The 15,557-nt window shown below is 49.1% G+C and overlaps 1 protein-coding gene across 18 annotated transcripts in view; it reads left to right on the top strand.

Annotated features, from left to right (window-relative positions):
* Nucleotides 1-15,557, top strand: part of CUX1 (cut like homeobox 1) — a 468,585-nt gene that overhangs the window by 357,473 nt on the left and 95,555 nt on the right. For 15 of the 18 annotated variants that reach the window (XM_009202774.2, XM_009202776.3, XM_031665521.1 and 12 more), the window contains one exon: nucleotides 5,314-5,502. In XM_009202774.2, the coding sequence (XP_009201038.1) occupies nucleotides 5,314-5,502 (189 nt within the window). The remainder of the gene's footprint in view (nucleotides 1-5,313; nucleotides 5,503-15,557) is intronic. The other 3 variants (XM_009202775.2, XM_031665520.1, XM_031665514.1) reach the window with 1 other exon arrangement.

The raw sequence follows: 15,557 nt of genomic DNA, 5'->3' as shown, positions 1-15,557 counted from the left end.
GGTGGGCAGATCACCTGAGGTCAGGAGTTCCAGCCTGGCCAATATGGCCAGACCCTGTCTGTACTAAAAATAGAAGAATTAGCTGGGTGTGGTGGCCTGCACCTGTAATCCCAGCTACTCGGGAGGCTGAGGTAGGAGAATCGCTTGAACCTGGGAGACAGAGGTTCCAGTGAGCTGAGATCATGCCACTGCACTCCAGCCTGGGCAACAGCAAGAATCCATCTCAAAAAAAAAAAAAAAAAAAAAAAAGGCAGATAGGATTTCTGAATGTAGAGAGTGTTTCTGGATATAGAGAAAAGATTTGCATTGAGCAAGCCATCACGTCCTTCATACTTCATGGACTCTGGAACTTAATTTTAACTGAATGTCCCCGTGGCTCTGTTACGGTTCCTTCCTCTAAGTTTCGACAAACTGGATGCAGCACTATGGCTGGGGTGGGAGGCAGCCTTCAGGGCGGGGTCAGCGGCTTCCCCTGGCCCCTGGGGTCCCGCTTGGTTCTGCAAAGGAAGCCGTCCATTCTGATGCGTCTACATGGAGCCCCTGAGCTCCGTGTTTTGGTTGAAAAGAATTCTGGCACTATCCTGGACTGCAGCAACCAAAACATTTCAGAAGGAAATGAATGTTTTTGCAGGTAGAGTCCATTGTGGATCCTAGGGGCGCTTAAACACTTCATCATCGGTTAAGTGCCGTGTTTACATGGCACCGGTTCAGTCTCCCCAGAGCAGCCCCATGGGGCTCCCCGCGGGCATGTGTTCCCACATAGCCAGTGGGTTCCAGCTGCAGCCAGTTGGGGAGCAAACATAGGAAACTGGGCCAGCGGAAAAATGGTCTGTTGCACTTGGCTGGCAGAATGCAGCAGAGAAACAGTGGAGTCTGTAGATCTAGCAAAGGCCAAAACCCGTGCATTGGGTATCCCAGTGGAATCCCCCATTCTAGAAGGTGAGCGGTCACTGAGTGAGCTGCTGGCCCAAGTTTGCGGCCATGCTGGGCTTTGCATAGTTTTTTTGTTTGTTCGTTTGTTTGTTTTTTAATGAGACATAGCCCCGCTCTGTCACCCAGTCTGGAGTACAGTGGCGTAATCTGGGCTCACTGCAACCTCCACTTCTGGGTTTAGCCAATTCTCCTGTCTCAGCCTCCCGAATAGCTGGGATTACAGGTGCATGCCACCATACCTGGCTAGTTTTTGTATTTTTGGTAGAGATGGGGTTTCACCATGTTAGTCAGACTGGTCTCAAACTCCTGACCTCAGGTGATCCGCCCACCTCAGCCTCCCAAAGTGCTGGGATTACAGGCATGAGCCACCGCACCCAGCCTCCCTAAAGCTTTGAAGGCCAACTCTTCCTCTCTCTGATTTCCTCTCTAGCTTTTGTCCATGTCTCTCCCAGCCATCACCCTATGGACTGACAGGCCACTGCTTCTCATCCAGGCCCCCTGGATCGCTCCCCAAGCCCCTCTCTGTTTCTTTCTTAGTTCTCCATTGTGTCCTTGTGACAGGACAACTGGGAGTGCCCATTGTGTTGAGATGGAGTGAGCCACAGTTTCAGATAAAGGAAGGATGGGCCGGGCGCGGCAGCTGACACCAATAATCCCAGCACTTTGGGAGGCCGAGGCAGGCGGATTACAAGGTCAGGAGTTCGAGACCAGCCTGGCCAAAATGGCGAAATCCCATCTCTACCAAAACTATAAAAATTTGCCTTTGCCAGGCATGGTGGCATGTGCCTGTAAGCCCAACTACTCAGGAGGCTGAGACAGGAGAATCGCTTGAACCCAGGAGGCGGAGGTTGCAGTGAGCTGAGATGACACCACTGCACTCCAGCCTGGGTAACAGAGCAAGATTCCATCTCAAGACAAAAAACAGATAAAGGGAGGACGGTCATGTCTGTGTCATTTCCAAGGTCTTACTGCTTTGGGGTTCAGTATTACCTCGTTTAGTTCATGCAAGACAGCGATGATTTTTGCTATTTTATGAAGGAGGAGTTTGTGGCTTGAGTTCCTGGGAGTTGGTCAATGTGGCCAAGCTCTTGTGGCCACACCCAGCCAGGCCCAGGAGTTGAGCCCTCGACCACCTGCTGCCCGGTCCCCACTCTGGGTCCAGCGGCAGCACTGAAATCCGTACCTTTGACCTGTGTCATTAGGAGCACCTGTCCCAGATACATTAACCTTGACCTGCCCCTCGTGAAACCCATGTTCCCTTAGCTGGTTTTACTGACCCTTTCGTAAAAGCCTTTTAATCATGTCTATGGCCAGCACCCCTCAGGGTGGAAGATTAAGATGAGGACGTGATATAGCATGATTCAACCTGTGCCCAGACTGACCTCCCTACATGTCACTTCTACTGTGTCCCCTCCTTGCTCCAGAGCTGGCAGGGACTCCCTAGGGCTGCCACCACACGTGCAGGCGCCTCTGGCCACCCCTGGCAGCTGTCACTCCTCCAGCCCTGCCCTACACTCCTGCCAGCCTCTGCACCTGCCTGCACGTTCCCCGCCCTTTCCTGGCACCCACCGTGAGATGGAGCCCCCCTTCCTTCCGACAAGGTCCCATCAGCCCGCCCGAGGCCCACCCGTTCCCCCCTCCTGTGGCTCAGCCCCTGTCCTGGTCCTCCTACCCTGGAGAGCTCCTGACGTTGACCCTGCCCGGCGTTATCCAGAGCGGTGCTTTCCAAACTCCCTGTGATGGACAGTTTTGTTTTATTTTTTAAATTTCCAGTCTGTGGCAGACTGATCGTTTTATATAAAAGACATTTAAAATGTCACCGAAATGCCGAATCGCTATAAAAGTTTCTAAACACTTATTCTCGATTTCTGTAATTGCCTCACTGTGCACCAGCAACAGTTTGCAAATTGGCAACGATCCGTGCAGCGTGGCCTGGACAGCCTGTGCCTGGTAAATAAGCCCACAGGAGATGGTCGCTCCAGCCCTCCAGGGCCACGCGCACAGCTGTCAGAGGTCAGGAGACCCGAAACACCTCTTTTACAACCTCATACAAATCAAAGAAGCAGGAAGGAGTACCGTCTTTGCACATGAAACTGTACAGACTTAAATGGTAAAGGCCTCATTTTCCCCAACGGAGATATGAAGCATTATTTCCCTGAGTGATTGCCTATCCCCAAATTTGAAAATCCATGGCGAGCACACGGTGCATGGGATGGCCCAGCTGCACTTGCCAGCCAGGGCCACGGTGCCACCCTTTCCCCACAATACAGGCAAGATCAGGACATGAAACTGAGCACTTCAGAGCGGGGACAGCAGCAAGGACAGTGGCTTTCTGTGTTACAGCATGAGCTGCCCCCAGGATTCGGCCGTCATAGACACCATGCAGCTCTGCCCTCTCCACCCATGTCCCCGTCTGTCATGCCCAGAATTGTATCTGCCCTGCAGAAAAGATTTCAGAATCTTTCAGGAGCCAGGATTCCTTTTTTTTTTTTTCTATGACACAGAGTCTTGCACTGTCACCCAGGCTGGAGATCAGTGGTGCAATCATGGCCCACTGCAGCCTCAACCTCCCCAAGCTCAAGCGATCCTCCCGCCCCAGCCTCCTGAGCAGCTGGGACTATAGGCATGCACCACCATGCCTGGCTAATTTTTGTATTTTTTTGTAGAGATGGGTTTTCACCATGTGGCCCAAGCTGGTCTCCAACTGAGCTCAGGTGATCCATCCACCTCTGCCTCCCAAAGTGCTTGGATTACAGGTGTGAGCCATGGCACCCGGCCCCATGATTACTTTTAAAGCTTGAAAAAAGTACTACTTGAGTCATTGAGAAGTAGAATTACAGATTTGACTTTTTCCTTTTTTTTTTTTTTTTTTTTTTTAGTACCTTACCTTTTTTCTATTTTGCATATTTTCCACAATGAGCATTTGGTGAGGTTAAGGGGTAGGCAGCCAGTTTTTTGTTGTTTTTTTTTTTTAATCAATTATCCTAAGAGTTCTTCAACAAAGGAACACCAAATATACATCTGCCACATCTTTTAATTATTTTATTAAATAAAATACTGGCCGGGCACAGTGGCTCATGCCTGTAATCCCAGCACTTTGGGGCCAAGGTGGGTGGGTCACTTGAGGTCAAGAGTTTGAGACAAGCCTGGCCTACATAGTGAAACCCCATCTCTACTAAAAATACAAAAATGAGCCAAGTGTGGTGGTACCCACCTGCAATCCCAGCTACTCAGGAGGCTGAGGCAGGAGAATTGCTTGAACGCAGGAGATGGAGGTTGCAGTGAGCCGAGATCGCGCCACTGCACTCCAGCCTGGGCAATAGACCAAGACTCCATCTCAAAAAAAAAAAAAAAAAGAAAAAGAAAATGCTGATATAGAGTTATCAATTTGTCAGACAATATCTCAGCTTCTGGGTAATTTTACCAGAGAATCTCAAGGACCTTGAATCCCACCTTGTGGTGGAAAATCTCGGTGGTTTGGGAGCATTCGAGGGAGGCTTCCTCCTCTGAGCCACCCACTCTGCCATTCTCCTGCCTGGAGCACTCGTCCCTCTTCTGCAGCACTCAGCAGCCCCTCCCACCTCCTCCAGGTCTCTGCTCACACATCACCATCTCAGTGAGTCTTTTCCTGGCCATCTTATTAAAACCCCTGCCTCTCTCAACTCTGACTCTGTGGCCTCTGTTTTAAGTCTCGTTTGACAGTGGTCACCCTGTACACTTTGCATTACTAATAAGTGTATTTTCTGCATCTCACTCACCATGCCCCATCCCTGCTGGGCTGTAAGCCCTGGGAAGACAGGGACTGTTCTCCTGTTTTTTCGTTTTTTTGAGACAGAGTCTCATTCTGTTGCCCAGGCTGAAGTGCAGTGGTACAATCTCAGCTCAGCGCAACCTCCACCTCCCGAGTTCAAGTGATTTTCCTGCCTCAGCCTTCCGAGTAGCTGGGATTACAGGCTGCCACCACTCGCCTATAATTAGCCCAGCTAATTATACCTAATTATAGGCAAAGGGTTTCACCATGTTGGCCAGGCTGGTCTCGAACTCCTGACCTCAGGTGATCCACTCACCTCGGCCTCCCAAAGTGCTGGGATTACAGGCGTGAGCCGCCACGCCCAGCCTGGACTTTTGTCCTTTGATTCACTGCTATATGCTTGGTACATGGTGGGCGCTCAGTACATATTTGTCCAGTGGATGAATCTAGGTGGCAGCTAACCACAGGGGGAGGAAGGGGACATAGGGGAAGTGCAAGCAAGTGATGTCCTGCCATCACCAGCCACACCCTGAGATCTGTGCAGCTTCTGTCTCAGTTGCCAGCACAGATAGCCCCAAGCACCTGCCTCAAGGCCAGTGCAGTTTTGTCATCTCTTTTCTCCTCCCCAGGAGCAGGCCATAGAGGTGCTGACCCGCTCCAGCCTAGAAGTTGAGTTGGCCGCCAAGGAGCGGGAGATCGCACAGCTGGTGGAGGATGTGCAGAGACTCCAGGCCAGCCTCACCAAGCTGCGGGAGAATTCGGCCAGCCAGATCTCCCAGCTGGAGCAGCAGCTGAGCGCCAAGAACAGCACGCTCAAAGTAAGGGGGCCACAGGGGCCAGGGGTGGCCCAAGGAGGCAGGGCGGGCAGCTGGACGCGCGCGCGCACACACACCCTCTGCCTTTCTGGACTTGAGAGCAAGTATGGCAACCTTGAACCTCTGTAAAGTAGCACCAAGGAGAGTCCCAGAGTCCACAGCAGGGAGACTGGATGTTGAACCCTGCCATCAGCCCTTGTGTAGACAGCATTTCCCTTGTTTTTTTTTTTTTTTTTTTTTTTTTTGGAGACAGAGTGTCGCTCTGTTGCCCAGGCTGGAGCACAGTTGTGCGATCTCGGCTCACTGCAGCCTCCACCTCCCAAGTTCAAGCAATTCTCCTGCCTCAGCCTCCCGAGTAGCTTGGGATCACAGGTATGCATCACCACGCCCAGCTTCTTTATTTATTCATTCATTCATTCATTTATTTTTGAGACAGAGTCTCATTCTTGTCGCACAGGCTGGAATGCAATGGTGTGGTCTTGGCTCACAGCAACTTCCACCTCCCAGATTAAAGCAACTCTCCTGCCTCAGCCTCCCGAGTAGTTGGGACTACAGGCGCGTGCCACCATTTTTGTATTTTTAGTAGAGATGGGGTTTCACCACGTTGGTCAGGCTGGTCTTGAACTCCTGACCTCAGGTGATCTGCCCACCTCAGGTCGCCAAAGTGCTGAGATTATAGGTATGAGCTTCTGCGCCCAGCTCTTTAACCGAGTTTTGCAGAGCATCCTGGCTTTCTGAGGATACCCCCGCAGGAGGACGTGGTGTACTATAACTCCAGCACTTCCGGTGCCTGAGCCAATTAAAACCCCAGAGGTCCATGGAAGTCACATCTGACCTTCTAAGCTAAGGGACATTCTCTTGTCCAAGCACCTTTTCCCTTGGTGGCCCCAGTCCAGGTGCTGCTTCAGTCCAGGGAGCCAGACACTCAGGCTCCCTCCCACAAGGCACTCTTGGCTTTTCCATAAATTTCTATCCCAGACGCAGAACCCAGAGCTTTTTCCACATATTAAAAGTAATGATTATACTTTAGGTATTTGCAATCTGTTGAAGCGAGTGTAATTTGAAGAGGGTCCTGGGACCCTTGATTTACAGGCTTCAGAGCCAGAGGAGACTCTCAGAGTTGTCAGTCTTGACAGTGAAGAAGGCAGGACCTTCAGGGCAGGGCTTCAGCCCCTGGCCGGGGTTTCCCGCTCTGCCCGGGGGCTGCCCGTTCAGGCCCATTCCTTCCCCAGTACCTCCATACCGTGTCAGGGGGTGAGAGAATGAGCGGCTGTAAGGTATATTCATTATATGAATAAAGTGAGTCAGGGTTCATTGTGAACATTCAAAGGACACCTTTTCTGGTATGAAGTAGGCCTAGGATGTAGTTAGGTCCATTTTGTTTTGTTGTTGTTGTTTTTGAGACGGATTTTCGCTTTTGTCGCCCAGACTGGTATGCAGTGGCGCAGTCTTGGCACACTGCAACCTCCGCCTCCTGGATTCAAGCAATTCTCCTGCCTCAGCCTCCTGAGTAACTGGAACTACAGGCAGTCGCCACTATGCCAGGCTAATTTTTATATTTTTAGTAGAGGCAGGGTTTCACCATGTTGGCCAGTCTAGTCTCAAACTCATGACCTCAGGTGGTCTAGCAGCCTTGGCCTCCCAACCAAAGTGCTGGGATTAGATTACAGGCATGAGCCACTGCCTTTTTGGGTTTTTTGGAAATGGAGTCTCTCTCACTCGCCCAGACTAGAGTGCAGTGACAGGATCATAGTTCACGGCAGCCTCGAACTCCTGGGCTCAAGCGATCCTCCTGCCTCAGTCTCCCAAGTAACTGGGACCAAAGACGTGACCCACCACACCCAGCTAGTTTTTTAATTTTTTGTAGAGCTGGGATTTCACTACGTTCCCCAGGCTGGTCTGGGACACCTGGGCTCAAGCAGTTCTCCCACCTTGGCTCCCAGAGCACTCTGGGATTATAGGCATGAGCCGCTGCACCTGGCCCAATGTCTTTTTTTTTGTTTTTAATTGAAATTTTTTTTTGACACGTGACCAAATTTATGCCAAAACTAAGTTTCCAGCAAATCTACTGCTGATGCTGATGGCTCCCATGACCCTCCCTCGCTCTGTTCTTCTGCCTCTTTGGGGTGAATTTCACCCATTCACTGAGAACTGCCCAGCGCCTGGTCCCTTGGAGGAGACAGTCCTGCCGACTTTGGGGAAATGGTTGAATCCTGCTTCCGTCTGTCCTCAGCCAGGTCATTTTTTAAAATATTTTATTTTATTTTAGATGGAAATCCATTCTGTTGCCCAGGCTAGAGTGCGATGGTGCCATCTCTGCTCACCGCAACCTCTGCCTCCCAGGTTCAAGCGATTCTCCTGCCTCGGCCTCCCGAGTAGCTGGGATTACAGGCATGAGCCACCACTTCCAGATAATTTTGTATTTTTAGTAGAGATGGGATTTCTCCATGTTGGTCAGGCTGGTCTTGAACTCTTGACCTCAGGTGATCTGCCCACCTCGGCTTCCCAAATGCCGGGATTACAGGCGTGAGCCACCGTGAGCCAGGTAGTTTATTTTGTCACCGCCATTTCTTCCTCTCTCATCAGCTTACCCAATGAGTACCAGGATTCAGTTTTTATTTCTAGATTTAATCTCATTTGCTCATGTTACGGCCATTTCTGACCCCAGCAACGACATCATTATGAGATAATTTGCCTTTCTCTCCATTGTCGAGTTAAAGGGCGTGACTCAGATACACACCAGCTACAAGAGAGCAAGGCTGTAGACCTCACATTTTTTATTATAGAGCAATTTCTTCCAAATCAGTTAAGGTTTCAATGTTTGCCTTCACAAAAAAATGAAACGCAGTTTTGCAAATTAATGTTCGTTATCCGTATCTTGGGGGAATTGTTTAATACCGTGCAGTTAATGAAACAATTCAGCAATACTTCTTCCAAAATCATTGCTACCTTATCTTCATCTAATCTCATAATCAAAACATATCTTCCAGTAACAAGACTTCTGATTTTAATTATCTTAACTCCTTGTTGCCAGGAGTACAGATTTCGCTAATACCAAACCCACATGCAGAAAGCGTTTGACTTCACCAAACCAGGGTTTCCTCTCACCCCAAAGGAGTAAGGTTAATTGAACGAGATACCTTCTGAGGGTGTTTTGTTTTTCTAATGTGTATAATGTATAGCCTCAACTATAAGCTAAAGGAATACAATTATTAGGAAAATATTTTTACGAATGAGACTTGGCAAATTGGCAACCTGATGCTTTTGCCATGGGGAACCTTGACCCCACAGTCTTGGCTACTCATAGAACTCACCTTCACTTACCATGGAGCTGCTTTCTTTCTTTCTTCTTCCTGTCCCCTTCCCCGCTTTCCTGTCTTACGGGGGACCCACGGATGCACAATGTGGCCTTGAATTAGGTTGCTGTTTGGGAGAGGAGGCTCCAAGCGCCCAGCTCTGGGCTCAGCTGTTTGGAGTTGCAGGTGGTTTTCCCATGAACACTTGGCAGCAGGTCCTTGATCTTTGAGACATGTGCCAGGTTGTTTGGTGACAGTCACTTGGGGAGAGGGCATATCCCGTATGCAGAAGGCTTATTGGGCAGAATCTTTGTCCTGAGTTCATTGAATTGTTTCCACCCGTACTTTCCAATGATACTCTCTGTAGTTGGATGTATTGGAGGACTAATTGGTTCTCTTTCTCTAACCCACTGAAATTCTCCATCTTTGTGCCACTGAGATGTCTTCTCTTCCCTCAAATTTGATTTGTCATTTTACAAGGATACCAGACAGCTGCACATCTTCGAGTCTGTCCTGTCCAGGGCTCTACTTTTTCAAGCGAAGTTCCCCATAAGCGCCCCGCCATCCACGTGTGTCACGGGACATCCACTAACCTTTAATTAGGCACGGAAACAGACGCAGAAGTGGGAGATGTTTCCTCCTGCCTAATCTGACAAGTGCTTAAGCGTAGTGCCACTTGTAAGGAAGAACTCTATTTTTGCAATTAATGAAACAGCCCGACCACCGTTGACAAGGCTGCTTTTTGATAACTCTCTATTCTGTGGTCTTCTGTTGGAATGCTTTAATATAGAGGCAGTATAATTAGTTAGTCAACTGCACTGTACTTGCTACAGCACAGAAGATAATGCTACCAATAGCTTCGATTTACAATGAGTATTTGTAAGAAAGGCTAACTAAAAGAACACCAGTCTCCCAGAAGGAGGAATTATATTTTTCTGAAGACGCTTTAAAGATCATTGCTTCCCACTGGGTGGGTAGTCACATGAGTTAGAATCACCTAGGGGTCTTTTTCCAAACTGCTTCTGTTTCCCTAGCCCTCACCCCAGCCCCTGAGGCTCTGATGGGTCCCATGGAGACACTATGGGAAGGTGCTGTGTCCCTGGGGCACTGAGGTGGTGTGAAAGAGGTGGTGGAAAACCTTCCGTCTCCCCACACCCTCTGGCCTTGGGGGTCTGTCTTTTCATCCTGCATTCTCAGGTGGGAAGATCACTGGAGCCCAGGAGTTCAAGACCAGCCTGGCCAATGTAGTGAGATCCCATCTTTTTTATTTTTTTTATTTATTTTTATTAATATATATATTTTTGGAGACAGAGTCTTGCTCAGTCTCCCAGGTTGGAGTCCTGTGGCGTGATCTCAGCTCACCACAACCTCCGCCTCCTGAGTTCAAGCAATTTTCCTGCCTCACCCTCCCAAGTAGCTGGGACTATAGGTTCCCACTACCACACCCAGCTAACTTTTGTATTTTTAGTAGAGACGGGGTTTCACCATGTTGGCCAGGTCAGATCACGAGCTCCTGACAGCAGGCTGTTCACCTGCCTCGACCTCCCAGAGTGCTGGGATTACAGGCATGAGCCACCACGCCCAGCCCCTTCTCCTAATTTTTTTTTTTTTTTTAATGAGCCAGAGTGGTGACACATGCCTGTCGTCCCAGCTACATGGGAGGCTGGGGAGAGAGGATCATTGGAGCATACACAGCACCCACCCCAGTGTTTGGAGATTTGGACTCACCATCCAGAGCCCAGAGTATCCTTGGGCTCCTCCCCAACTCCCAGCACCAGCAGAACCTAAATTTCCATACCTGCTGCCTCTCCCTGAGGAAGCATGGAGACACATGTCCTCATCTGGAGAGAGTCCTTGTCCAGTAGAAAAGGAGGTACATGCTGCCCAGGCCTGGACCCCAGAGATGCAGTGTCAACTAAGGGTCTGTGTCGCAGACCCCTGCCCTGGGCGAGGGGTTCCCCATGAGGCCGAAGACTCCCACACCAACTCTCACCTGAACCAGTCAGACAGCACCACGCGGAGCCTGGCCCCGTTTATCTGCACCGCAGATGCTACTCTGCCCCCACGGTCAGAATTTTATGGAAAAGAGATATTGTCACTTTGACCACTCGTTGTGTAACCTGGAAGACACGACCTTTCCCAGGGTCTCTGCCTTAGTCAGACCTGCGAGAGGCCCCTTTGCTCTTTTTTTTTGAGACAAGGTCTCACTCTGTTGCCCAAGCTGGAGTGCAATGACACAATCATAGCTAACTACAGCCTCGACCTCCCTGGCTCAAGGAATCCTCCCATCTCAGCCTCCCAAGTAGCCGGGACTACAGGCACATGCCACCACAGCCGGCTAGTTTTTGTATCTTTTATAGAGATTGTGTCTTGCTATGCTGCCCAGGCTCGTGTCGAACTCCTGGGCTCAAGTGATCCTCCCACCTCAGTCTCCCATAGTGCTGGGGTTACAGGCATGAACCACCATGCCCTGCAGTAGATAGACATCGTCTATAGATTGAACACGTAATTTGCTAATGCCAAAATAGTTGGCATTGTAGATTAAAGCTTATTTTCATTTAAATCTTAGCCAGGCTTTTAAGAACTTCAAATAGATAATTCTTCTGGCACTTCAGGACCGAGCTGGGGAGCACCAGTTAAGTTAGCCAGGTGGGCTCCGTGTATCTTTTCGATCGTACTATTACAACAGGTATGTTCAATTGGTACTTGATCATCCTATGTCTCACCACTGTCCTTTGAAACCCTGTGTTCATTCTGAATCTCCCCATTCTTCAGATGAGAAACATGAGGCCCAAACAGGCTCAGGTTATCCAAGGTCACAGTCAGCCGGGGTAGGACCAGGTTGGCAGCCAAGTCTCTGACACTTGGCCTTTTCTCACCTGTCTGTGTAAAGCCCACATGTGTTCCTTAGATTCATGCATTTTATTTTATTTTTAAAGACAGGATCTTGCTCTGTTGCCCCAGGATGGAGTGCAGTGGCATGATCATAACTCACTGCAGCCTCAACCTCCAGGGCTCAAGTGATCCTCCCACTTTAGCCTCCTGAGTAGCTGGAACTACAGGCGTGCACCACCACACCCAGCTAATTTTTAAATTTTTGTAGAGATGGGATCTCCCTATGTTGCCCCTGCTGGTCTTGAACTCCTAGGCTCAAGCAATCCTCCTGCCTCGGCCTCCCAAAGTGCTGGGATTCCAGGCGTGACTCACCGCACCCAGCCAGACAAGTGCATTTTTCAGGAAGATGACCAGTTCCCAGATTCTCTTTCCACAGTCTTGGACATGAGGTTACCCTTGACAGTGGGAGCCACTCCAGGGCACATGTATTCTTTCTCTGTGGCTCTGCTGCAGAATAGCGAGGACCTTGGGATGTGACAGGCTGAGATCTGGAGACTTTCATGAACAGAGCTCCTGGAGAAACAGAACCAGAGACTCTCTTTAGATCCAATTGTAGCCAGATTCAACCCCACCTAGCAGGGATGTAGTAATTGTAGTAACAAGGACAGTAACAGTACTAACCACCATTTACAGAGCACTTTACCATGTGCCCAGCAGCATACTAAGCTCTAAGTACCCAATATTTTATTTAATCCTCACCAAAGCACTGTAACATATAAACACAATCCCCATTTTATAGATAAGGAAACTGAGGCTTAGAGAAGTCAAGTCTGGGTGGTTGGGTGGGTTGGTTGATTGGTTGGTTGATTTATTTATTTATTTATTTATTTAGAGACAAGGTCTCACTCTTTTGCCTGGGGTGGAGTGGCACCATCACGGCTCACTGCAGCCTCCACCTCCCAGGCTCAAGTGATCCTCTTGCCCCAGCCTCCTGAGTAGCTGGGACTACAGGCACATGCTAACACACCCAGCTAATGTTTTGGGGTTTTTTTGTTTTGTTTTGTGTTTTTGTAGAGACAGGGTCTTGCTATGTTGTCCTGTTTGTCTTGAACTCCCACGCTCAAGCGAGCTACCACACCTGACCCAAGACGTCGAGTCTTATCTAGGTTCACCTTGCAAGTACGTGGCAGAGTCAGGATCTGTGGGACTCTGGAGCCCAGGTTTGCAGAGAGCCCCTGGCTCATCCTGGCCTCTCCGGCGTCTCACTTCCTCCCTGCAGGCAAGCAGGGCTGGCCTCAGCTCTGTCAAACCTGCACTGTAGGACCCCAGAAATTTTTCTTCTTTCTTCGGGTAGTCAGACCCATCTGCAAAAGTTTTGCAATCATGAAATCAGATAGCGTATGAAATGCTAGGAATAAGCGCAGGTCTAGCATACCACGCGGCCAGCGGGAGCATGACCAGACAGGAGGAGTGCGTCTTCAGAGACATTGAGAAACTGGCGTGCCTGTCGCCCATCCCAGGGTCAGAGTCTTTGAAACCGAGCTTTCTGGGAACCCAACAAGGAGTTTCTGATCGAAGAACCGCACTGAGGACAGTTAGTCTTTTTTCCCACACTGGGCATTTTCAGCATCAGAAGCCAATGGGAGCCCTGCGTCTGCAGGTTTTGAGATGTGGCACTCACAGTAGGGTCACTAGAATGGAGATGTCCATGGGACCAGGTTACAAGCGCTCTGCCAGTTGAGAGAAGCGTCGCCAGGCAGCCTCCCCCAGGCTCCATCCAGCTTATCTGCCCAAGACAGGAAACGTCATCGAAGGTTTAGAGAAGAGATCTTGGGGACTTCCTGGTTCAACTGCCCCAAGGTAGATGGCAGAACTCTCAATGGAAGCTGTTTAGCTCTCAGCAAAAGCTTATGTCCAACTAAAATACAGTCATGCGTCACTTAACAATGAGGCTGCGTTCTGAGAAATGCGTCATTAGGTGAATGCGTTGTGCAATCATAGTGTGTACTTGCACAAACCTAGATAGTATATATATATTTTTTTATTTTTGCCTGTTTTTCATTCGGAAAACCAAATGTCCCAGCACCATTACTGAGCATTAGTCATTTCCCCTGCTTGATCTGCAGTGCCTTTATAAAGGGCCGTATGTCAGCTTTCTTTGTACATTCCATTAGAATGACTCAGGCCAGGCGCGGTGGCACAAGCCTATAATCTCAGCACTTTGGGAGGCCAAGGCAAGTGGATTACCTAGTGTCAGGAGTTCAAGACCAGCCTGGCCAACATTGTGAAAAACCTCATCTCTACTAAAAATACAAAAATTAGCCAGACATGGTGTCAGACACCTATAATCCTAGCTACTTGGGGAACTGAGGCAGGAGAATTGCTTGAACCCAGGAGGCGGAGGTTGCAGTGAGCCAAGATCATGCCACTGCACTCCAGCCTGGGCAGCAGAGTGAGACTCTGTCTCAAAATAAAAAAAGACTCTTACGGGGCTTAGGCAGCCTTTGTTGACCAAAGCGTTATGTGGTACACAGTTATACACGGATCCCACCCCTAAAACCTTCCAATTAGGGCCAATCACAGGCCTTCGAAGAAGACCTGCAGCCGTGCCCTTAGACGGAGAGTGTAATGGGACTTAGCAGTGCTAGGAGTCCCAGTATCAAGGCTGGGAACCTGGAATCCCAGCACTTTGAGAGGCCGAAGTGGGAGGATCACTTGAGCCGAGGAGTTCAAGACCAGCCTGGGCAACATAGTGTGACCTCGTCTCTACAAAATAACTTAAAAAAAAAAAAAGTCCCACTATTGAGGGCCCAGAGTTGCCAACATCTGCACTGGTTCTTTGCTTTGTGCAAACCCTTGAGTAATTGCTGTTATTCCCATTTTACAGATGAGAAGTTTATTAACTTGTCCATAGGCACCCAGCTCATAAGTGACAGACTCGGGTTCCAGGCTCAGGCCATTGGCCTTCTTGGTCTGTGCCATGCCAGGCTCGGAGACCCTCCGTGTGCTCCTCCCTCTCTCTGCCTTATTCCCAGCCAGCTCCTATTCTCTGGATATGACCACGTTTATGCACGTTCCGTATCCAGACTTGGTGATCGCGACCGTCTGATGTGCATTTTGGATTCCAGTGACACTGAATAATCCCTCGCAAGGAAATATGAGTGCATTAGTACTAACTGCTATTTGACGATAGGGAAGAGAATAAAATAATCACTTCTTGACAAGCACCTTCTGAGAATCTTTTGTAGGAAAATGAGTGCCTTCTACCTCGTGTTTCATTAGGACTGAGAAAACCATTATAATACACAAACTCAGCAAGAAGTTTTCAAAAGGACCTATGGCAGAGCAGTTTCATGCAGTGGGAAAGGCACGCTTGAGAAATCACCAGCGAAGGCAACAGAAAAAGACGGGCCCAGTGAAGGCTGGGCAGCTGGAATCCCAGCACTTTTGAGAGGCCAAAGAGGATAACTTGAGCCCAGGAGTTTTAGTTAGTTAGTTAATTAGTTATTAATAGTGTGTGCTTGTACAAACCGAGATGGTATTTATCTTATTTATGCATTTTTTAATATGAAAAACCAAATGTCCCAGCCCTGTTACTGAACATTCGTCATTTCCCCTGCTTGAACTGCAGTGCCTTTATAAAGGGCCGTATGTCAGCTTTCTCTGTATGTTCCATTAGAATCTTAGGGACTTAGGCTGGGCACGGTGGCTCAAGCCTGTAATCCCATCACTTTGGGAGGCAGAGGTGAGCAGATCACCTAAGGTCAGGAGTTCGAGACCAGCCTGGCCAACATGGTGAAACCTCATCTCTAATTATTATTGAATAATTACTTAATTATTAATTAGTGAATAACTAACAAAACACATGAATTTTTAAAACAGCGGGCAGGTTGGGATTTGGATGGCACCATCTCCTCCCCAAAGTCT

The sequence above is a fragment of the Papio anubis genome, chromosome 4, assembly GCF_008728515.1.
Source record: "Papio anubis isolate 15944 chromosome 4, Panubis1.0, whole genome shotgun sequence".
Lineage (NCBI taxonomy): Eukaryota > Metazoa > Chordata > Mammalia > Primates > Cercopithecidae > Papio > Papio anubis.
The sequence above is the reverse complement of the archived record's forward strand: the minus strand, read 5'-3'. Positions and strand labels throughout refer to the sequence as shown.